Source organism: Aythya marila, assembly GCF_965140915.1.
Source record: "Aythya marila genome assembly, chromosome: 13".
Lineage (NCBI taxonomy): Eukaryota > Metazoa > Chordata > Aves > Anseriformes > Anatidae > Aythya > Aythya marila.
In genome coordinates, this window is record NC_139054.1 from 9,799,970 (window position 1) to 9,823,510 (window position 23,541).

Sequence of the window (23,541 nt, forward strand, 5' to 3'; positions counted from 1 at the left end):
CAAGCTAATGTTACTTTTGTTTTCCTCTTCTCTAGGGTTGAACCGCAGTGGCTCTTTGCTCAATCCACCTATTCCACTAGCACAGAAACCAAGCGTAGCAGGAGTTCTAGGTATAGCAAAGGGCAAAGAGAAGCAGGCCCCCGAGCAGCAAGGTAATGAAGATGTTCATCTTCGCCCTATGAATAGGTGCATGTAACGTACTTCTCTGTAGAGCTGTTTCATGTAATAGTGGGGTACTTTTTTGGTAACAAGCTGTAGATAAAATGGGTTGCATGTTTGCTCTAAAACTTTTTAGAGGCCCTGCTATTTCATTCTTCGACATTTTGTGTTTCAGTGGAGCAAAATCTCTAAATATTGTAGTGTCTAAAACTATGACTTATGATTGTTGCAGTTTCCCTGGATGAAGACAAGCCCTGGTACTCCATTTTCCCAATTGATAATGAAGAGTTAGTGTATGGCCGTTGGGAAGATAATATCATCTGGGATGATCAGGCAATGGAAACCTATTTGGATCCCCCTGTCTTGACACTTGATCCAAATGATGAAAACATAATTCTAGGTATGTCTATGGCATCCAGAAGTTTGAATCATAAGGGAAAATGCAAGGGGGAGGAATGTGGGAGGAGGATAGTCACCCCAGAAACTGAACAAAAAGGCTAACAGGCCTTGACCAAGCTCCAGTTTAGTATGAAGTTGTGGTGCTGAAAAGAGAACCCTAGGAAGAGCGCCCTACAGTGTGTTTGCTTGTCTTTTAGAAATTCCTGATGAAAAGGAAGAAATGACTTTGAACTCTCCATCCAAGGAGAACAAGAAAGAATCTTCTTTAAAGAAGAGTCGAATCCTGTTGGGAAAAACTGGTGTCATCAAGGAAGAACCACAGCAGGTAGCATAAGCTTTAGCATTTTGCAGGTTGGGAATGACCTGGAAGGAGTGTGTTTCTTTGTTTTGGGGTTGTTCTGTTTTTTTTGTGGTTTTGTGTGTTTGTTTGTTTGTTTTTAAACTCTCTCTCTCTCTCTGTTTAATATTGAATTAGAACATGTCTCAGCCAGAGGTGAAGGATCCCTGGAACCTCTCCAACGATGAATTTTACTACCCCAAACAGCAGGGGCTTCGAGGAACTTTTGGAGGCAACATCATACAGGTAGTCACAGTATTACTGGATATAGAGTGAGAGGGGGAACGTCTTGGTAAGGAAGTTTCTAGCTGAAAGTGGGATTGAGGATTTGTAGAAAAAATAGAACTTAGATTACAGCAGGTCAGTTCAGTATTCATGTGAGATACTTTTTAATGTTAATCAAAATTTTTAGAAAGGAGTTTGAACTAACTTTTCTGGACTGCCCCATCAAAGTGAGGTATATATGCTGTATCTTGCTTTAACATACTTGTCTTACTTCTGTTTAGTGTTTCTTTCTGCACTATTCTTTCTGAAGCCTTTGTGGGAGGGAGAGAAGTGATGCAAATAGTCAAGAAGTGAAGCTGTGCTTCTTCTAGTGTGTTTTCTAATCTGGGTATTATAAAAATAATTCAGATAATGATGAATTTCAGCTACTGCTTACTAGCTTTTGGTGAAGAGGTCATGATATTTTCCTCCTTAATTGTGGTATTCAGGGAGGCTGTTCTGTAATGGAAAAAATGTATGTAATCCCAAATGCGCTTTTTTGCCACTGGTACAGATAATGGTTTGCAATCATCTCGCTGAGTATCCTTTAAAACAAAAGTAAAATAGTCTCTGCCATGAAAGAAAAGATTGAATATATGGGCCTAAGCACTTCTTGTCAAAGGGTAACGTGATTTCAAGTGAATTTGAGTGCACTAGTATTAGTACTATTACTTCCCGCAGACCTACAAATATTGCTAGGTTCTGTTATAAAGGTCAACAGGATTAGAAGATGACCTTGGTTTTGCGATGATACGTGTCATTCTTAATACCTAATTTGTTCCTGTGCCAGCACTCTATCCCAGCAGTGGAACTTCGCCAGCCGTTCTTTCCCACCCATATGGGTCCTATGAAGCTCCGACAATTTCATCGGCCTCCCCTGAAGAAATACTCTTTTGGTGCCCTGTCCCAGCCAGGACCCCACGCTGTGCAACCTCTGCTGAAGCATATAAAAAAGAAAGCTAAGGTACGATTATTGCTCTTTGTATGGGATGTCTGCTGTGGCTCCATTTTCATGGCAGATCTAGTGAATGTGCTGTGTCCCTAATGCTGTGTTTTCACTGGCACAGATGAGAGAGCAGGAGCGTCAGGCTTCTGGCGGGGGTGAAATGTTCTTCATGCGCACACCGCAGGACCTAACTGGCAAGGATGGAGATCTTATCCTTGCTGAATACAGTGAGGAAAACGCCCCTTTAATGATGCAGGTTGGCATGGCAACAAAGATTAAAAATTACTACAAAAGGGTAAGTATGTAAGTTTTGCTGTTGGACACAGATTTTCTTCTGCTTCTTACTGAGCACTAAATGCACTTTCACTGCATGTTGCAGAAACCTGGCAAAGATCCGGGAGCTCCAGACTGTAAATATGGAGAGACTGTTTATTGTCACACTTCTCCATTCCTGGGTTCTCTGCATCCAGGCCAGCTACTGCAGGTGAGAAATACAGGCATGCCAGATTGAATTTCATTTCCTGTTTTAAGTCTCCTTGTTTACAAATAATAATGCAGTTCTTCATTTTTATTTTTTGTCTCTGTGTTGTATGGTTTTCAAAATTTTATAGGAATGATAGGAGTTGCAAGAAATGAATCTTTCCTGTTTTTCTCAGTAGTGGCATTAGAAATGCTGCTGTTAGAGAGGCCTTAATAGAAGGCCAAAACTGTTTGAATGTTGGGGAGCTCAGTTAAGTCAGTCAGCGAGGGGACAGAAAAACATGGATTTATTATGGTCGAGGATGTGTAAGCAATACCTTGTGTGTTCTTTCTGAGAACTGCACTGTTAATTTTCTGCTTTATGCCAGTTGGATACTAGTCAGATGAGAATTCTGCTATCACGAGCCTTTCTGTGTTGTTGAAATGCATACAGTTGAGATGGGGAGATGAGTTAAAAATGTTTTAAGGACCACATCGTTACAAAATCCATGATAAATGTGAAAATAAATCAATTCCAGTTAATGCTAGCTGCTATTGCTGCAGGAATAATTCTGTCCACACTGTACCACAGGAAAAAAAAGAAGTGAAAGTTGGTGGTAGAGATTCATCACAGAACTGACAATGTTAATTGTTCAAGCCTAAGAGGACTTCATTGTGGATAAGCCAGGACTTCTTGAAGTCTCAGTCTGGTGCCTCCTTGGTGCCTGTTAAAGCTTTCTTACCTTTAAAGGCAGAAATCTGCTGCTCTCTGCTTTTCTGGTTAGGTTCTTACAACCTTGGTTTCTGACCATACTCTTCAGTTTTGCTTCTATTGCCTTCTCATTTTCCCAGGTTGTAAGTGTATCCTAGGATATATTCCATGGTTATAGCATTCTTCTGCATGTGTGCTCTTTCTGTCCTTTTTAAAAGGTCAGTCCAAAGAGCCCTTCAAACTCTTTCTGCATTTGTTCTAGGTTTTATTATGCTTTCTTGCTTCATCTTTGGTTATTTGTTGAATAAGCAAGGAATGTTCTGACTGCACGTCTCTGTATTTTGTGTTATAAATGATGGTGTGTGTATCATTAGAGTGATTGTATTTGTTTTTGAGATCTTTTTCATAGACTGTGTTAAAGAAAATTTGATCAAAACACGACTTTCAAACCTTGATTTATTTCTCTTGTTAGGCATTTGAAAACAACCTTTTCCGGGCCCCTATCTATCTACATAAGATGCCTGAAACAGATTTCCTGATTATCCGGACACGGCAAGGCTATTATGTTCGAGAGCTAGTGGATATTTTTGTAGTTGGCCAGGAGTGCCCACTTTATGAAGTACCTGGTCCAAACTCTAAACGAGCTAACACCCATATCAGAGATTTTCTGCAGGTATGTGACAGGGACAGTTTGGGGGCTCTGGGGGTGTCTTTGAAGAAAGCCCATAGCATAGGCCTTACTTGGACAGCCTTTGTTTCAGAAGCTCAGCCTGCTATGGCTGTTTTTTTTCTGAGGTGAGAGATGTTAACCATGCAGAGAATTTTCATTGTCTTTTAACTAACAATTTATAGCATAATTCTTCTGTTTATGTCTGTTAAATATGTGATAGAGGCCTTTTATTAGCCAAGATAAAAGCTGATAAAATTATATCAAAGTATAGGGAACTGAAGAAATTAGAAAAAACATTGAAATTGTTATGCTGTATAAAGTGACAATTACATGGATTTTACAAAGAAGCGATTATGAGAGATTATCATGGTACTATCAGCACAGAATTAAAATTGCTTTGTCAGCCTTTGTTGAGGCAGTTAACAAAGGAAGTTAAGCTTTGAGACTGTTAGTGACCATTCAAATAAGTATCCCCAAATTTAGATGTTGGGAAAAAAAAATCTAGTCATTTAGAGTTAATTGAATTAAAAATTACAACACAAGAGGTATTCTCAGAGCTGGAAGAACCCTGCCATTCTCAGAGTTCAAGTTTCTGTGCCAAAGCACAAACATTCCTAATGGAATAATACAGAAAATTTCAAGACAAATATGTGGCTTGGAAAACTTTACTAGGTAAACTTATAAGAAACAATGGGTTTTAAGTAGGAATTCTGAAGTAGTCCCTGTAGAAATAGCATTGTCTTTGCAGCTTTATTGTCTTCTTTCTTCAGACTTTACGTTTTGGTTTGTAGGTTTTTATTTATCGCCTCTTTTGGAAAAGTAGAGACCGTCCTCGGAGAATTCGCATGGAGGATATCAAGAAAGCCTTTCCCTCACACTCGGAGAGTAGCATCCGAAAGCGGCTAAAGCTTTGTGCTGATTTCAAACGCACAGGTATTTCAAGATTTCATGTGGATGTTGCTAATTGCTTCCCAGCCAAGCCATTCTTTGCTGATCTTGGAGTTTCAAACAAAGCAGGAGGGGGCAACATGTCATGATAAACCATTTATGAAAATACCTATTTGAAGATCTAAAATGTAATCTGATTTTTTTTGTTCCAGTTTATAAGAGTGCACTTTTGGCACAAGTGTGCTTGATAGTAAGAAATGAATACAGCTTGGACAGTTTTTGTAACCCCTTGGGTAATGATGTGTGCACTGAATGAACGTGAATGTATGAGAGTTTGGGGTAACAGCTGCTGAGCTAGGGGGAGTGTTGATTTGGACAAATGCAGAACAAATAAACCCAGCACTTTTTTTGGTTTAAGTGTCACAGATTTGTAATACTTGTTCCTTTTGCCAGCATCACAACAAGATAACAAATCTTGAAATACAGTAAGGATTATGATGGCATTTAACACTTACAGCAAACTATTCTGTTTGATCTCTGCATCTTTTCAGGGATGGACTCAAACTGGTGGGTTTTAAAGCCAGATTTCAGATTGCCAACAGAGGAAGAGATCAGAGCAATGGTATCCCCAGAGCAGTGCTGTGCTTATTACAGCATGATTGCAGCTGAGCAGCGCTTGAAGGTAAACATTCCTTGTAGGCTATAAGGCAAGTTACTGACAAGTAGTTCTGTGAAGGATGCTGCTAGGAAACACCTACCTAAAGCTAATTTTTGCTATGCAGTGGGCAAATTAGGCCCCAGCCGACTGTGCAACTTGCTGAAATTTCTGCTGCGTAAAAAGGAAGTTCTCAGTGAGCCATTGTGGTTTTATGCCTATTATTTAGATGTTGTGTTAGCTATGCTTAAAGGTAGGAAAAAGAAGTTGGGAGCACGGGCTTACTTTTCTATCTCTACAGCAGAAAGTAAACAATGTATGATGGGATTGGGAAAAAAATGTGTTTGTTTTTTGAAGTAAAGTATAATTAATTTCTTTCTCCAGTAACCTTTTTAAGACTTCAGGTTCTCTTTTTTTTCTAATATTTTTCTGTAGGATGCAGGTTATGGGGAGAAATCCTTCTTTGCACCAGAAGAAGAGAATGAAGAGGATTTCCAAATGAAGATTGATGATGAGGTCAGAACAATATAATAGGCATATGTGCTCATACATTAGTCTGCATGGCAGTAGAGAAATGAGGTATTTAAAGAACTATTTCATGTAGGGTTTGGTATATCAAATGGTCGTGCAGCTCTCCTGGGAACTCATATTTGCGTAAGTTCACCTTTGCTTGGGTATCCTTCTTGCCATATCCTTTTAGGAGTAGGCTTTTTGCCTTAAATGCCTGTTAGGAATTATCTAGCACTTTGGTTCTCCATAAGGGCAGCTGAAGGATGAAGACATGATGAATTCATTCTCCTTATGTCAGTTGAAAAATTCTTAGTATGACTTGAGAAATCCAAGATAAAAAACTTAGGAATTATGCTTGGTGGTAGGATTGTGAGAGCATGTCTCTCTTCTTGCTGGCAGGTGCGCACAGCCCCGTGGAACACCACACGAGCCTTCATTGCTGCTATGAAGGGCAAGTGTCTTCTGGAAGTGACTGGTGTAGCAGATCCTACTGGCTGTGGGGAAGGATTTTCTTATGTGAAGATTCCAAACAAACCAACGCAGCAGAAGGTATCGTTCTCAAGCTTGGGTTGGACAAGAAGCAGTAAGTGAGAAGTCGTGCAAGATAAATATGGGGTATTGGGAAGAGAAAATATCTGAAAATGATCTTAGGAAAGATTATTATGTGAAGACATTCATAGGCTGTACCTTTCTCTGAACAGGATGACAAGGAACCCCAGCCAGTGAAAAAGACAGTGACTGGGACAGATGCTGATCTGCGTCGACTTTCACTGAAGAACGCTAAACAGCTGCTGCGTAAATTTGGAGTGCCTGAAGAGGAGGTGAGCACGACCCAGTAGTAAATAAATATGGGGTTCTCTTCATTGCTGGATTCAGCAGTAGATGGTGGAAGGGACATATACTTTTCTGCTCACATGGAAAGGAGTTGAAATCCACAGTCAGTTACCTCAGATGCATGCCTCTAAGGCCATTTCTGTTGTGTCTTCCTCTTTACAGATAAAGAAGCTGTCCCGGTGGGAAGTGATTGATGTGGTACGCACAATGTCTACGGAGCAGGCTCGTTCAGGGGAAGGTCCTATGAGCAAATTTGCACGTGGATCTCGGTTTTCTGTAGCAGAACATCAAGAGAGATACAAAGAGGAGTGTCAGCGCATTTTTGATTTGCAAAATAAGTAAGTTCTTATCTGATGCTTACAGCCTTGAACCCCACCCTGTCCCCACCTTAGAAGTCCAGAACTATGAATGCCTGGGGCTCTCTGATATGTAGTCGTATAGATGTTGATTCATCTGGTTGGGTTCACAAAACACAGAGAAAGAGGGCTTTGGTTGTTACTGTTAACGTAAGAGTTAGCTGTAATGTTTGGCTGTTACAGACCTTTTGAGAAGGTAGAATGCACAGCCTGCCACAGAAATTAGCATGAGATGTTCCACAAATCAGTTCACCAGTCATTTTCCTTTCTTTCTTCCCTACTTCTTTTTTCTTTTTCTTTTCTTTTTTGCCATAGCTCTGTTGGGTAACAACTACCAATTTTATGTCCTATTCCTTAGAACTGCCAGACAATTCATGCATTATTCCTTGCTCTGGCAAGCTAAGATTGTAGAGAGAATATAGTACTCTTGATGAAGAGATTGAGTTGGAACAATTGGTCATTTGGACATGGAAATTACAAGAGGACTGAGAGGGGAATACATTATGCTTATTAGTGATTTGCAACATGAACTTTGAAACCTTTGTGTCACTTTTACTTTGTGTCCCTGATTTTTCTGGAGTAACTGACTTTCAAGGTGCCTCCTGTTCCAGGGTTCTGGAATCCACTGAGATCCTCTCAACAGACACAGACAGCAGCTCAGCCGAAGACAGTGACTTTGAAGAGATGGGAAAGAATATTGAGAATATGTTACAGAACAAGAAAACTAGTTCTCAGCTCTCTCGGGAAAGAGAAGAACAGGAACGCAAGGAATTGCAGAGGATGCTTTTGGGAGAAGACAGTGGGAATGACAAAGAGAGGGGCAAAAAGGACAGGAGAGACAAAAAGGGGCTGTGTAAGTAACTGCAACAACCAGAATATGTCTGAAAAGGATGTTGAATGCTGTCAGGCTGCAATGGGTGCTGATCCTGCCTCTCAGGAAAGTGTGGATTCCTCAGTATGAATGTACAGCCATGCATATCTAGGTCTTTTTGCTTTTCCTGAGCAGTTACTGTCTGAACATAAGTTTAAAGTGTTGTCCTTGTCTGGTAGCTTTGGTTATTTTGAAGTATAAGCTCACTCTGGTATTTCTTTAGGTATTTACTTCTGCTTGTTGTTGTGGTGTGTGTCCCCTCGTTTCCTCCCCCCCGCAACACTTATTTTTGAAGTAATTTTCCGAAGATGGGTTCAGAAGTAGAAGAGTGTTCTTGCAACCAGTCTGTGGTACTCTAATTGGATCTTGTGTATACGCAGCTGTATTTGTCAAACAGATAGGCACAGTACGTAGGCTGATAGCAATGTCTGTGATACTGTGTGCTGTAGCAGTGTGTAATTTGTTAATTGGAGGTAAATGAGGTAGTTGGACAGCTGCCAGACTTGGATCTGCTGTAGACTTGTGTATTTCGTGTGTTCTGAGAGACAACTTGACATGTCCCTAGCTGGCAGCAGAAGTGACCTGTGAGCGAGCTGTGTGAAGGTTGCTCATAATGTCTGTTCCTTTGCATGTGTGTGAGCAAAGTGGAGCTCTGCTGAATCTGGGTCAATGTTATTTTTGCCGTTGAAAACCCAGATTGGTAATTGTGATTTGTGGAAGATTGAAACACGTAGGTTTGCCTTAAGTTTTCTTGAATTTGTATCTTGGAAGTTTTTAAGCTAGAGCTGTCTTTACCATCTTTAATCAATAGTGTTTCTAAAGCATGGAAGAAATTAAAAGCAAATAAAACACTCTATTTTAACATCAGCTTCAGGAGCTTCAGCAAACTCTCACAAAGATGATGACACTGCCTCTGTAACCAGCCTTAATTCCTCTGCCACTGGCCGCCGCCTCAAAATCTATCGCACGTTTAGAGATGAGGATGGAAAGGAATATGTGAGGTGTGAGACAGTTCGAAAGCCCTCTGTTATTGATGCCTACTGCCGAATACGGACTACAAAGGATGAAGAGTTCATGTAAGACCTCTAAGATTTTTTTCTCCTTGCCTCACTTTTCTGTGTCTAAGTTTTAAAATACTGGAAATCTGATTTAGAAGCACATTCTCTTCTGTGTCTGAAGTCCTTGGAGTTTGCACTTTTGATATATGAAATTCAAAACACTGTGCAGAGTGGCACTAGGCATTCTATTTTTATGGCATCTAAAGCCATGCAGTTTTGGTTAAAGATTGAATAGCTGAAACAAGGAGATTATTTTATAACCTTAATGTTATTTATAGTATATTTATGCTAGAAAACTGTGTTTTATTGAAGTCCGAACAACTTGAATCATGTTGGAAGCTAAAGAACTTAACCTTAGATACCCTGGCTCCTCCAGTGTTCTGTGATAAAGATTTAAGTCCCAAGAAAATTCAGTACCAGGTGAAAGGAAAACACCTGGTAAATCATCAACTCAATTGAAAAACTTTTGTTTTTGGTTTTTGTTTTTCCTCAGACGAAAGTTTGCTCTATTTGATGAACAGCACCGTGAGGAAATGCGGAAGGAGCGGCGTAGGATCCAGGAACAATTAAGACGGTTAAAACGGAACCAAGAAAAAGAGAAACTGAAGGGCCCTCCAGAAAAGAAGCCCAAGAAAATGAAAGAGCGTCCAGACCTAAAAGTAAGCGTATCCACATGTTAAGCATGCTAACGAATCTTGGGTATTGGAGAAGTGTTTTGTTCTGACTAGGGGATTTTAATGATCCTCTCTGCCTCTAGACTGGGAGTCTGTGTATAAATTCTGATCTGTCACCTTTCCTATATCTTTGTAGCTGAAATGTGGAGCGTGTGGTGCAATTGGCCATATGAGGACTAATAAGTTCTGCCCTCTTTACTACCAAACAAATGCCCCACCTTCTAATCCTGTTGCAATGACAGAAGAGCAGGAGGAAGAGCTGGAAAAAACAGTCATTCACAATGATAATGAAGAACTCATCAAAGTAGAAGGAACAAAAATTGTCCTTGGAAAGCAACTGATTGAGAGGTAAGGGAAGAAAGTTACAGATAGGTAGTAAGAAAAAACAATTTAGAGCTTAGTGCAGAATATACACATGCATATTAATCACAGCATTTTGATTGTATTTTTGGTGTTGCAGCAGGTGGGATTTTGATTATGGTTTTGGTGTTATTTTGGTTTTGTCTTTGATGTTATGGCAGGTGGGACCATGGCCACTACTAAGGGGGGACTCATGGGCTTGATTCACAGCAGAGCTAGAGGAAGTTTTATACTGTTTTGTTTTTACCTAGTGCGGATGAGGTTCGCAGGAAATCACTGGTTCTGAAGTTTCCTAAACAGCAGCTTCCTCCAAAGAAGAAGCGGCGAGTAGGAACAACCGTTCACTGCGACTATCTGAATGTGAGTGAAGGTGTTCCTGAGCTGATTGTGGCATATCTGTTTCTGTTTGTATCAGCTGCTCAGTTCCTTTACTACTCCTGTGTGTCCTCAGCATGCAACTACAGACACCTACTAAATATAAAGATTTCTTTATATTAATGTTTTGCATTTTAGAACTGCCTTAACAGTTCTGTCTCTGGTTTCTTTAGCGTCCTCATAAATCCATCCACCGACGGCGAACAGATCCCATGGTGACACTGTCATCCATCTTAGAGGGCATCATCAACGATATGAGGGATCTTCCTAATGTGAGTTTAAGTTAAGAGGCCAAAAACCTGCCTTAAGCAGCACAGCTGAAATGACACCAAACTTATGCTACCCTTTCCTCAGATGAGTGTGTCACCCCTTTTCCCCCTGCACTGACTGTGCTTCCTATGGGGACTCTAAACTAGAATTCCTTGATGTTTTTATTCCTGGTTTTCTATGTTACTCTACTGCAAGTGATGGTTGGGAAAACTGAATCATGTAGGTTGTCTCAGTTGTTTACTAGGTAAGGCCTCTGAGCTTTGCGAAAGTGGTTGTGGTGTTTTAGCACAGAAAGAATCATGTATTTGCTTTATCTTTCTGCGTCAATTGGATAGATTTGGGAAATAGCTTTTCCTCAGAACTTTGTACGTTTTTCAGATTGCTCTCGGCTATTATGAGCGTGTTGATTTCTCCTGCAGTCGACAGAAAATAGTTCTCAGTGTTGATTTACCACGTATGCTTAACAGGAACACTGTAAATCTTGTTCATAAATGCAACTCATGTTGTAGTCTTCCACCTACAGAAAAAACACTGATTTCTTAATGTCAGTAGATGGGCTTACGTTTGTTTCATATTAAGGGAGCTATTTTTTCATTTATAAGAACAAGGAAATTATTTTAAAATACAAGAATAAAGCTTGCTTACGTATGAGCAATTCACATTAAGGTAGCATAATCAATGAGAACAAATTGCTAAGAAACTAATGCATCTTTATGTCTGTTTATTGGAGGACAACTTTATTCCAGTTCTTTTGTGTTACTTTATAATTTATTTCAGTTCAGAATCTTTTTGAGATGCAAATGTCCATATCAGAAAATAACGTTGAATAGTTCTGTATGGATACATATTCAAAACCTGGGATGTGTTTTTTCAACAAAACTAGAAAAAAATCTACAGCACTCTTTGTAGCAATATGGACTTCTTTTTGTGTGTGGCACTGGCAAAAGCTGTTAAGAGTGCTTCTCTGTTTCTTACTTCAAATTTTACCAGAAATTTGCAAAATCAAAAGGTTAAAGTGAAAATCTGTGTTGAAATGAGAATTTAAAGGTGCAGTTTCTTGACTACTGTTATGCATAACCAAAAATTTCATCTGAGTCATCTGAGAATACTTATCAGAATGGTATTAAAGAACATTTTTAAGAAAAAAATGATAGCCACCATGGAGCTGAGCGCATCCTATTTTCCTTGGTGCAACTAAAGAAGTGATTGCGTAAAAGCTTTACACGTTAGTACCTGTTCAACTATGCAAGTTAAACTGAGATTAACTGTGCTAGTACTATGTTAACAAGCATTCCTTTTTCTCTTTTCGTCCTCAGACATATCCCTTCCACACACCAGTAAATCCAAAAGTTGTCAAAGATTATTATAAGATCATTACTCGGCCTATGGATTTGCAGACACTGCGTGAAAATGTTCGTAAGCGGCAATACCCATCACGGGAAGAGTTCAGAGAACACCTGGAACTAATTGTGAAGAACAGTGCGACATACAATGGTAGGCTATTAACAACGTAGGGGAAGTCTGTTTCTGCTAATGCTTTTACTTTTAGAAATAATGAGAACAAGAGAAGAGCAGAATAAGGTAACTGTCAGATGACAACAGTAAATAACGTTTTCCAGATATACCTGAAGGACTTCATAACTGTCAGTGGACTAAATCATAAATAAGAAAGTGGGCTCCATCACTGAAAAAAAAAATCTGAATTATGACTGTAATGTAGTAATTGAAGTTCAGTTAATAGACCTACAAATGGCTGAAGAAATCGGTGCATGCGTTAAGTCAAACTGCACTGAAGCAAGGTTCTGCATATCCCCTTAATATAGGGTGAAGCTAAAGAAAGCATCATTTTCAGTAGACTGTTATGAGCATCTTTTCTTTCTTCTTTCAAGATATGGATTGGTGGGGAGATACTTGTGAACTTATGTTCTCAATATTATGCTATATTGAAGCAAACGCTGAATCTTTGAATAGAAATGGGAATAATTCGTGCTTTTTGGAGCCATTGCCTTAGAACATGCAGCTCTGAGTATAGCTTACTGTAATGATTTTGCATTTTTTAGTTCTTAGTTGCAATTTTTCCTTATTTGGGAAGGTCAGAAAACTAGCTTAAAAAAATTAGAAGCATAGATTCTGCAGTAGAGCATGAAGCTGCTGGGAAAAAGTGCTGATTCATTGAGCAACTATAGATCAACTGTATTCCAACTGCTAATAGAAAAGTCTTTGTCCAAAAAGTATTCATTTGGCAGCTAAAAATCTCCCAGCTGTGTTGAGTCTCTCTCTGGGCTGCACAGCAGTCAGAGTGATACTGACAACACTGGTTTTGTGCTTTTATTGCTTCCTTGTCATTATTTTTGACAGCTAAGTCCCTGTTTTATCCTAATTACAGAGATTTTTTCATAGTTCTGTTGCAAATACTTTTTTTTTTTGGTCTGAGGAATCATTAAATTATTTAAATATCTGTGGTTTTCTGAGTATTCCGTGAATGTCCATCTCACTTTCCTTAACAGTTCTGCTCTACTGACTGGTTTTAATGAAACAAACAGATATTTTAAGGTTTATACTCTGAAAGCTCAGAAGAGTTGGAGGGCTTAGTGGCCAGTCTTCCATAGCCACAGCTGCTTTCCCATATGGTTTCTAAAACTTAATAAAATGTATACCAGAAGTGTAAATATTTGCTACAAATAACTGTTTCCTGTCATAAAACCCATTCTGAACTTCGATAATTAAGCATATTGAGAATATATTTGAGAATAGACTGCTAACTGCAACAAAAATATAACCTTTATTCCTAAGCATTACTGGTTAATTCTTATTGTTGGTCTTTCTAATACTTTGAAATATTACACTGTCAGAATGTATTCATTGATGTGGTTTGGTGGTTTTTTTCTTACTTTTCTCCTTTTGGGTTCTAAAAGCTTCCATCGGGGCCAGAGTTGTCTCACTGGACTTGCTGTGTATTTGCAGGGCCGAAGCACTCGCTGACTCAAATATCTCAGTCCATGCTGGACCTGTGCGATGAGAAGCTAAAAGAGGCAAGTCCTGTGAATGAGTTGAGATCAGAGTGGAGAGGGAGGGGTGGTCAGTGTGTTTGAAGATAGAGGGCATGAGTAGGCAAAAAATGGGGCTTTAAAAAGGAGACAATAAGGGAACTTTGTTTTTCATAAGGCATATTTGAATTTTTACAATTTTAAACAGTTCATGTTGGAGTCTCTCTCAAAAAATAGTTGTTCGTTCGTTACTCTAGTTACTTTATCTTGTGTGCAGGCTTATATCTAGGCTGTTACCCTCTGTTAAGTACAAGGGTCTTTATAAAAAGGTGAAAGGGAATCTCTTTGTAACAGTGTTCTGATATTAACCGTTATTAATCTAGGGTCAGTCATTGGTATTCCGAATTTCTATTGCAGAAGGAAGATAAACTGGCTCGATTAGAAAAAGCAATTAATCCCCTCCTGGATGATGATGACCAAGTGGCCTTTTCCTTCATTTTGGATAACATTGTCACTCAAAAGATGATGGCAGTTCCAGATGTATGTAGCTTAACTAGAGAGAGTGTGTGTGTGTGTGTGCGCGTGTGATGTGCAAAATATTCTGATTATAGTCTACTGGCTGTGTAGTGCAGTGGCATATACATCTTGTGGCTGTTAATGCACTGTAAAAAAAAAAAAAAAAAAAAAAGTGCTGTGTCAGGGTGCTGGCCTGTAATTTTCTGGCTGGCAGACATTCCTGTACTGACCCCATTCACTGGAGTAACGCAGCAGAAGTGAAAGCAGGGTTCCTGTCCTTTTTCCTGCGGCTCTTACTCCTTAATAATGCTTACTTCGGCCTCTCATTAGTAGAAAGTTACTGGCTTTCATTAACAGTTTTTATTGTAGAACACATTTTTCTCCTACTGATTTCAGCACTTTCTTTTGTCAATTGCAAAGTGCTCTGTGCAGTTTGCAGGTGCAAACCAAACACAAGTTGACTTCTCATTGATCAAGTCCACCCAGTGTTGTACCAAAAAAAAACACTTTAACCAATAAAACTGATTTATCTATGATGTATACTCTGTATGAATGGAGTAAAAAGCAAGAGACTGTAGTGATTAGTCTGAATGCCTGTTCCCTTTAATACTTTGGTTCCATTCTCTGTTCATTTCATTTCTGACGTTTACAAAAATATTTTAGAATTTTCCTGTGCCATCATGCCATACTGAGCTGTACAAACTATTTATAGCCCCCCGTTGTGAGATTAGATCTGTTTGTTTACTGCACAATGATTTTTCTTGCTGAGTACTCTAGTTGTATTGTGAAAGAAGCAGTGTTAGTAAATAGAAAAATCTCTTGTATGATTATTATTTTGTATTACATATTACACTATCAAACAGGTATCAACGGGCCTAGTTAAACTAGTTACTAGTTACAACTAGTACATTTTTATTCTCTGTCTCCCCTGAAGTTAACTTATTGGATTCAAGATGCCATGTGATAAATACTTCCCGTATGCTTTGAATGTTAATCTGTTCTGGAGACTTGCTTTATGAAATTTGTAGCTTAAACTGTAATAAATTTACAGGGAAGCTTTCTAACCTTGTCTGTTTTCTTTCTTTCAGTCTTGGCCATTTCATCATCCAGTTAATAAAAAGTTTGTTCCTGATTATTACAAGGTCATTGCCAATCCAATGGATCTGGAGACCATCTGCAAGGTGTGTAGCATGAATTGAACAGGCACTTGAGAAATGTTTAGACTTGATTACTTACTGGGTGACGATCTCTTGCAGAATATCTCCAAACACAAGTACCAGAACAGAGAGACTTTCCTGGATGATGTTAACCTCATCCTTGCCAACAGCATTAAGTACAATGGTAGGTGGTGAAAATAAGGCTTCAGCCTTCTTCCGTCCTTAAATGAATATATCTGAGCACCTGTTTTCTAGTGTTGTCAAAGCCTGAAACTATAAATCCTGAGCTTGATTGCTTCTTTCCTTTCTTGCTGAGAAAGGAGATGCTTAAACAGTAATGTTTTTGCTGTCACATGGTGCCTTATTTACTATTTTGCTCTTTGGGGTAGTTACATTTTGGAAGGATTTCCTGCTTGTGCACTACACGTTTCTCTTTCAGTGATTTGTTTCTGGGAATTTACTTGAAGCTGACATGGTACAACTTTCCCAAATAATATTTTTAATGCTGGAACAAACTGGTTGCTCTTTGTTAGCGGAATGTGAACCCTGCCTTATGTTTCTCCTTAAATCAGAAAGTGGTGGGATTTAGGGACCTGTCTTATCAGAGCTGTGTAACCAAAAACAGTCTTTCTGTCTCACCAGCTGGCACTGAGCAAATGTCAGAATGCATAAAGAGATTTGTTTATTACTACAGGGCCAGACAGTCAGTACACAAAAACAGCCCAGGAGATCGTAAACATCTGTTATCAAACTTTAGCTGAGGTATGTGGACGAGTCTATTGTAATATTTTTGTATGTTTGAGTTTTCTGTTCTGTAACCTTAGCAAACTTCTTTGGTCTTAGTACGATGAGCACCTGACTCAACTTGAGAGAGACATCTCTACTGCTAAGGAAGCAGCGCTAGAGGAGGCAGATCTGGAAAGTCTTGATCCTATGACCCCTGGTCCCTACACTCCACAGGCAAGTGATCACACAAAGTTTTCTTTTTTTTTTTTTTTTTTGTTTCTATGTTTTTAAGTTTCAGTTTCCTGGATATTTGATCTTGAGGTGCTTCTTGTTTACTGTTCTCAATCAGTCTGCAGTATATCTTTTAGGCTTTTTTTTTTTTCCTTTAGTTTTTATTCTTGACTTGGGCTGTTTGGCCGTTTTTAATACCATCAGCAAAAATTTTCTTTCACTTGGAATGACAGACTCATTCCTGAAAAACAAAATTGCCTTTGTGGTATCAAGGTCAACTTAAATTCTTATTGCTGGAAATGCTTATTGCTTCTCTGATTTGGAATCTGCCTGATAAATTAGGAAACAGTTCAGGGAATGTCATCCTAGTGTCTGAGGCGTGTCTTTTGTTTCTTCAGAAAAACTATTGAAGTTCACAAGCCCTGGATGATTGGTTTGCTAATATCTGAATGATCAAAATCTGAATGTTGTATTCCCAGTGTAGGAAGGCAAAGCTTTTGTTGTAGTTATTCTGTATGTACCACCTGTGGATGACTAATTTTTCTATTCTGTGCATGTCTGATGCGATTGCATCTGGAAAGTTGCATTTAATTTTAGTTAAGTCGGAGCAGAAAAGAAGGTCTTGATGTTCAAGAACAATTTAAGGACCTATGAAGATTACGTTTAAGAAAAACAGGTTTAAAATTTTTATAGGCAATACATAAACAAAGGTTACATGGCTGGAGCCAGAATAGCAGTCTAAAAATTGTGGGTAATATTTAGTGTAACCAGCCTTTCCCACCAAAACAAACAACAAAAAATACAAACACAACCCATGTCACCAAAAAAACAAACAAAATAAGTGCCATTCAAGAAGCTAGAAGGAAATTGCTAGGAATGATGATTTTATTTAATGGGGTGGGAATACTGAAACTGAGTGACGCAGAAAAGACCTCCTGGGCAGTGCGAAGTGCCAGGCAGCAACAGAGTCTTTGGAGATTAGTTGTTGGAGCAATACTGATGCATTTCAACCAAGATTAAACGGAATGGAGAACTATCCCGATGCCTCAGAGAAACAGGGGCTAAAATAGCATTCTCCTCTCTGTCTGATGGTTTCCTTCCCACGAGCAGTGTTATCTGTTCTGATTTTTTTCCAAGTTGGTGATCAGGAGAGAGGAAGAGAGGCCTGAGCAGTGAATTGCTTATTAGTTGTCTTTTCTCCTGCTCCATCTCTGAGAGCTCCTTCTCTCTGCTTGCTGAAACAAGCGCCTCCCCTGAACTTGTCATCTGATGGCCACCCTTTCCCCGTGCTTCTTGGCTGAAGGTACATTCCTGCTTCCCACACTCCCAAACTTGTCACAGATGGCAGGTCTGCTGATGGTTGCTTGGCTTTCGTTCAAGTGTAGTTGTGATGACTAATACTTATCTCCCCATATGTGTCTTCAGGAGCTGGACTCCAGGATATAAAAAGCAAATACAGCAAGTAGAGAGCTGTCTATGGTTTACATGTCTGTTTAAATTCTTAGGAAGCCTGTTTTGCCTAATTTAAATGGTATTACTTCTGCTTTTAACATTTGTAGGGTTGTCATGATATTTAAACTGTGTATTTAAAAGGGCATTGCATCAAAATCCTAATCTGTACTTCCTCATTAACTGTTCGAAGGTCAAATTGCATGCAAACTCCAGGCTTTTGGAGCACTTTATCCAAACCTCTGGTTATCTCTCGTGTTAGTTTTAGGGAATCTTGAGACAGTGATTTACACAGAATCGATTGAAAGTTGAAGCTCTGCTATTTCAATATGTGATAAAGTATTTTTTTTCCAGTTCCGATAGCAGTGTTTGTGGTTACACCACTTCCATTGTAGACACATAAAAAGGGCCATACTGAGTCAAACCAAAGGTTGATGTAATCGAGTCTTCTGTCTCTGGCAGGGACCAGAAGTAAGTGGATGCAAAGGTACGGTGGTGATTCTTCTTACAGTGAGGCCCTTCTGGCAATTGGCAGCTCAGGCACCTTAAACTGGAGTTGTGTCTGGACCAGTCTTTATGAGCTGCAGAGAGGCCTATTCTCTATAAACCTGTCTAATCCTTCTGGAGTCCATTTACAATTCTGGCCTCTGCAGGACTGCACTGCGTAGAAGTACTGCCTTCCATTTTAAAATCTGTTATTTGGCAAACTTCAAACCTGAGGTTGAGAGCCATGTGTTTTACCATCTTTGATCTTCTAAGGATAAATGTTTATTTTGTTGAACCAGTGTTTAGTAATATAAACACTGGAAAACAAACACACTTTGCATTTAGTTCTGAAATCCCGGTCTTGCCTCTCTAGATAGTATTTTAGTGCCACTTCAGTGCCTGAGAACATAATATGTCCTGTTTCCCTGTGTTGGCCACTTCATTTGTATGATACCAACCCTTTCCTCAGGATGCTTCAGTCTGTCAAGATGAGAGCAATTTGCCTGCTATGGACACTCCTTTCACAACCCCGGAGAAGCGAGGAACTCAGAATCCTCCATTTTTTCCTGTGCTTGGAGAGTTGGGTTGTATAAGCAAATTACTGAAAGGAGGCAACTACTTGGTAGGAAACAGGTGACAAAAATCATCAGGCTTCCTGAGCAGAAAAGGGAACCTGTTTCCAAAGCTGTGTAATTTCCTTCATTTTGAGTGCTCTGATGGGAAAGCAAACAAGTAAAGAGCACTGGGAAATTTGACACTGTAAAAGAATCTGCCTAAGGCCAGATATTTGTTTGCTTCACTACTTCTGGGAGTAGAAACCTGGTGACTCACACTGCGGAGTGCTAATATGCAATCCCTTATTGATTCTGAATAGGGAAATGGTGAAGTATATCCTACAGTTTTGGAGGACGATAATTAGCTTACTGTGGTTTCATCCTGTGGTGATTACAATCTGTACAAACACCTAGGAAGAGATAGGTGTAGGCTGCCACTATAGATACATTCTTGTTGTAAAATAAAAAAAAACCTGACAGGTTAAAGGTATTAAATCACCACACATGAACTGGTTACAGTAACCACAGAATATTTTTCTTAGTGTTTACTCTGTATTAAACAAGAAAAAAAACAAAAAAGTATGTTAGAGGAGAAGGACTAGCAGAAGGAGATAAAGTAATACAGGCATGAAAATTAAATGATCCGGAGGAGAAAGGAGGTGAGGAGGGCCATGAGATTGAAGCTGGTACCATAAAGACTAGGGGAGCTGTTCTGAGCAATCCAGACCAATAGATATTGAATATGAATGGTTCCATTTATTATTTCAGTTGTCTGTGGCTTTGAGAATGCCTTCTAGATTCGGAAGTTCTTCAAGTGTTCTGTAGATTTCCAGTTTAAAGTCTTTAGGACAGAATCTGCATTTCCTTTCTACCTTGAACTCGTGGTGACTGGGGGAAGAATGGAAGAGAAGGGCAGGAGAAAAATTGTTGGAAACAGATGTTCGTTTTGAAAATATCCCACAAAAACATTCACTTTTTAAGATCTAGTGATCTTTTCCAAAAATAGGCTAGGTAAACAAAGAACTTGGACACTTTTAAGGCTGGAAACCTCCTTTTCGCAGATGAGCACATCAGGTAAAGGTGTGTGGAGACTGTGTGCTCTCTGATCTTGGAATAAAGAGAGAGGGTCCTTGCTCTGAGAGTGAGATAAATACATATTTCCCCCCACCTTCCCACCTCCCTTGTTTCCCTACCCATCACCGTGGTCTGGATGTCCGTCATACCCTTTGGCTTGTGTCGAATAGCACCTTCCTCAATGGTATTGCTATTTGTGTTCCCCATTCAGATGCGCCAGGGGCGAGGTAGGCTGGGCGAGGAAGACTCTGACGTAGATATTGAAGGGTTTGATGAGGATGATGATGGGAAACCTAAGACTCCAGCCCCAGTGAGTATATTTCCAGAAACCCAGCCAGTCTATGTGTTGACTTGTGTCCTTGTGGTGGAAGTCTCCATAGAATAAGGGTTGTCTTCTGTGTCTGGCACCCTGAAAGACAGCAGTATTCATAGCAATAGCTAGACACTTAACTGTAGTGTTAAATGTTAGCATTATGAAGTGAGAGAATACTTCGGAGGGAACTGTATGATAAATAGGAGGAATGTGCTGGAAGTGGCAGTAGTTTATATGTTGCTTGATCTTCACTGTCCCTGTGCTGTATGACCTAGGAAGTTGAAGATGCAGATGGTGACCTTGCTGATGAAGAAGAAGGATCAGCCCAGCAGCCTCAGGCCAGCGTCCTCTATGAAGACTTGCTCATGTCAGATGGAGAGGATGATGATGATGGGAGTGATGAAGAAGGAGATAATCCTTTCTCGTGTATGTTTCCTTTGCTATATAAAAAAGGTTGAATAGGAACTGGTCATTCACAAACCCAGCTAATCTTCTTTCCTTACCATCACAAAGACATACAGCAGAGGGCAGAAAGCAAAATAGGGATATGTAGGCTATGTGGTCTAGTAGGAAATTATTATGATTCTAGTAGTGAAAATTATTAGGGGATGATGGTGGAGAATTGTTCAGAACTGACAAGTAGACCAGGCCTTTTGAGTAGTGGGGGAAATTAGGTTGTTTCTGAATGTCAGAAATGGGTATGACCTCCCGGATACCATTTCTAGTACATTTTCAATAAACTGCTTTGTATGCATTCCTTACAGTCAATATTGGATCCTTTCCAGAAAGACGATGGGTATGTAACTGACAGAACAAACCTGTTGATTTATCACCAAATGTCGGTTTATTACACAGCTATCCAACTGAGTGAGAGTGGCAGTGATTCAGATGTGGAGACCAATCCAGTGAGACCAAAACAACCTCACGTTCTTCAAGAGAACACACGAATGGGCATGGACAATGAAGAAAGCATGATGTCTTATGAAGGTGATGGTGGGGAGACATCTCAGGTTATGGAGGACAGTAATATCAGGTAATTAAAGCTAAGAATCTTATTAAAGCAATTCTTTCTTCAAAACAAAATTGTTCTCTTAAAGGTTTCTGAAGTGTTTATTGTGAAAAGCTGAAGAATATCTTGTTGTTTAAGTGATTCCATTACTGGTTTTAATGTTGCAGCCATAATTGCAATTTACTACTTATTGACAGAACTTTGCTTTTGCTGTTAGACTCTAATGAAAAAACTTAGTTAATTAAAATAATAGTGTTTTTTTCTTGTAAGTTAAATAACTTCCATAGTGTTTTTTAAAAGCAGTGCAAATAAAGCTTTTTATAGATCGTCTCAGAAACTGAGATGCCTTTGAAGTTAAAAGGTGATTTAGCTGATTAACTTCACGTTTGTTTTTTTCCTCTAAGAATAAGCATTTCCTTCCTTGAAAGGAATATGCATGTCCAAAAGAACAGGAATAACGCATATTCTGTAATTTGGAAGGAGTTCCACTCTTAGAAAATGACAAGGACAGCTTTATTTTCTGCGCTGTCTTGAGAAAGTACTGACTTACTCTTCCTTGTTTGGCTGTGCTGTAGCATATTAGCATTAGATTCTCTGTTCATTTTTTCACTCATGGAATTCAGTACCTTAATGTTGTTATTGATATTTGCCTAAGATAATTATATGGGCAAGCTCTCTCATAACAGAGATGATCAAGACCTGCTCTTAAGAGTAGTTATGCTGGGTCAGGCAAATGATCTGTCCAGCCCAGTACCTGGACAACAGCCAGTAGAAGAGGCTGGAGAGGATGTGAACGGGCTCTGCTCTGGTGGTAATTGTTATGCTGTCTGCCTTTTTGTCTCTAGTAACGGTGACAGATGGAAGGTTTTGGAGCAATCAGTTGCATTTCCTACCCTGAGTATATCAAAGTGGGGTGAGGATGCCAGGAAAGAATTGTTTCGTCAGAACTGGTTTTTATTTTTAAAAACTGGCCATTGACAGAATTAAAGTACGCAGTGGTTCCAGGTGTTCCACAAGGACCTGAGGCCAGGGACCCTTTACAGAACTTAGATAGAAGTTAAATGGAGAATTGCTGATATGAAATTATGGTGTAATAAGTGTATGTTGTTTCTTCTAGCTATGGCAGCTATGAAGAACCAGACCCAAAATCCAACACAAGAGATACTAGCTTCAGCAGTATCGGAGGATACGAGATCTCTGAAGAAGAGGAAGAAGAAGAGGAACAGCGTTGTGGACCAAGCGTATTAAGTCAGGTCCACCTGTCTGAGGATGAGGAAGACAGTGAAGATTTCCATTCCATTGCAGGAGACAGTGACTTGGACTCAGATGAATAACCTAAGGAAAATCCTTTTCCCTGAGATGATGGTCATCTCGGGCTGCTCTTGGCTCCAGTGTTTCTATTGTCCCAGTTTGGTACAAGGAGCAATGTGGTGCAGACTGTGTTAACAAGAAGTAGCCTTTTTATATATTTTAATCAGTTACAGAACGTGAGGCTGAGTAAGTACGTGGTGAAGAATGATCTTTATATAAGCACGTCCTGCTGAAGCACTGGGTTGTGCCCTTTCGTAGTTCCAGAATCCAGATGAAGACTTCATGAATTTGTTCTTCATTTTTAATAGATGTAAAATAATTTATCATAAAAACTAGCCTGTTGAATTCATGCATTGTTCATCGGGGGGAAAAAAAATGGTTGCTCTGAGTAAAATTCATGCTGTTGTTTTGATAAACAATTGTAAAACATTTCTTGTATCTTAAAGGGAAAGCTTTTGTTTGGGAGCACAATACGGACGCGCTAACAGCTTATCCCAGGCTGGTTTTGGTAATTGCTAAACCGCCTTGAGTGCTTCAGTGAACAGCTGCCCTATTTTTTTTTTTTTTTGTAAGTTGCAATTAGTCCCAGAAATCAGACTTTGCTAATTCGAGTCTTCAGCACTTCTCGGGCTACTTGCGTGCCCAAAATAGCTCTCATTACATGATTCCCGGGAGCCAGCCTCCTTATTTTTAGCCCTCCCAAAACAAAGACCGTGTACAGAGCCGGCTCGGGCCATGTAAATAAAAACTCCAGACGCTCTCAAGCTTTGCTCCTTTTGTTATTGTGACACCTCCTAACGCCCCTCGGGGCTGCTGGGGCTGGGGCAGGGGCTCGGAGCCCCCCGGCTCCCCTCAGGGCTCCCCTCAGGGCGGGCGGCGGCCCTGAGGCGCCCCGGCCTCGCCTTCCCGGCGTGCCCCGCCCGCGCGCAGG

General features: G+C 39.7%; 1 protein-coding gene across 6 annotated transcripts in view; it reads left to right on the forward strand.

Moving 5' to 3' along the window:
* Positions 1–23,364, forward strand: part of TAF1 (TATA-box binding protein associated factor 1) — a 29,763-nt gene extending 6,399 nt beyond the window's left edge. For 3 of the 6 annotated variants that reach the window (XM_082770588.1, XM_082770590.1, XM_082770591.1), the window contains 31 exons: positions 36–152; positions 392–559; positions 756–883; positions 1,034–1,141; positions 1,950–2,123; positions 2,227–2,400; positions 2,485–2,589; positions 3,749–3,949; positions 4,738–4,879; positions 5,386–5,516; positions 5,925–6,005; positions 6,399–6,548; positions 6,701–6,820; positions 6,996–7,171; positions 7,801–8,042; positions 8,929–9,136; positions 9,612–9,777; positions 9,929–10,140; positions 10,404–10,512; positions 10,701–10,799; positions 12,114–12,291; positions 13,762–13,829; positions 14,202–14,324; positions 15,389–15,481; positions 15,557–15,641; positions 16,152–16,219; positions 16,301–16,417; positions 20,189–20,287; positions 20,566–20,716; positions 21,146–21,323; positions 22,417–23,364. In XM_082770588.1, coding sequence (XP_082626714.1) covers positions 36–152; positions 392–559; positions 756–883; positions 1,034–1,141; positions 1,950–2,123; positions 2,227–2,400; positions 2,485–2,589; positions 3,749–3,949; positions 4,738–4,879; positions 5,386–5,516; positions 5,925–6,005; positions 6,399–6,548; positions 6,701–6,820; positions 6,996–7,171; positions 7,801–8,042; positions 8,929–9,136; positions 9,612–9,777; positions 9,929–10,140; positions 10,404–10,512; positions 10,701–10,799; positions 12,114–12,291; positions 13,762–13,829; positions 14,202–14,324; positions 15,389–15,481; positions 15,557–15,641; positions 16,152–16,219; positions 16,301–16,417; positions 20,189–20,287; positions 20,566–20,716; positions 21,146–21,323; positions 22,417–22,633 — 4,388 coding nt within the window. In that variant the 3' untranslated portion in view covers positions 22,634–23,364. Of the gene's footprint in view, positions 1–35; positions 153–391; positions 560–755; positions 884–1,033; positions 1,142–1,949; positions 2,124–2,226; positions 2,401–2,484; positions 2,590–3,748; positions 3,950–4,737; positions 4,880–5,385; positions 5,517–5,924; positions 6,006–6,398; positions 6,549–6,700; positions 6,821–6,995; positions 7,172–7,800; positions 8,043–8,928; positions 9,137–9,611; positions 9,778–9,928; positions 10,141–10,403; positions 10,513–10,700; positions 10,800–12,113; positions 12,292–13,761; positions 13,830–14,201; positions 14,325–15,388; positions 15,482–15,556; positions 15,642–16,151; positions 16,220–16,300; positions 16,422–20,188; positions 20,288–20,565; positions 20,717–21,145; positions 21,324–22,416 lie in introns of those variants that run through there. The other 3 variants (XM_082770589.1, XR_014318388.1, XR_014318389.1) reach the window with 3 other exon arrangements.
* Positions 23,365–23,541: the final 177 nt, after the last annotated feature.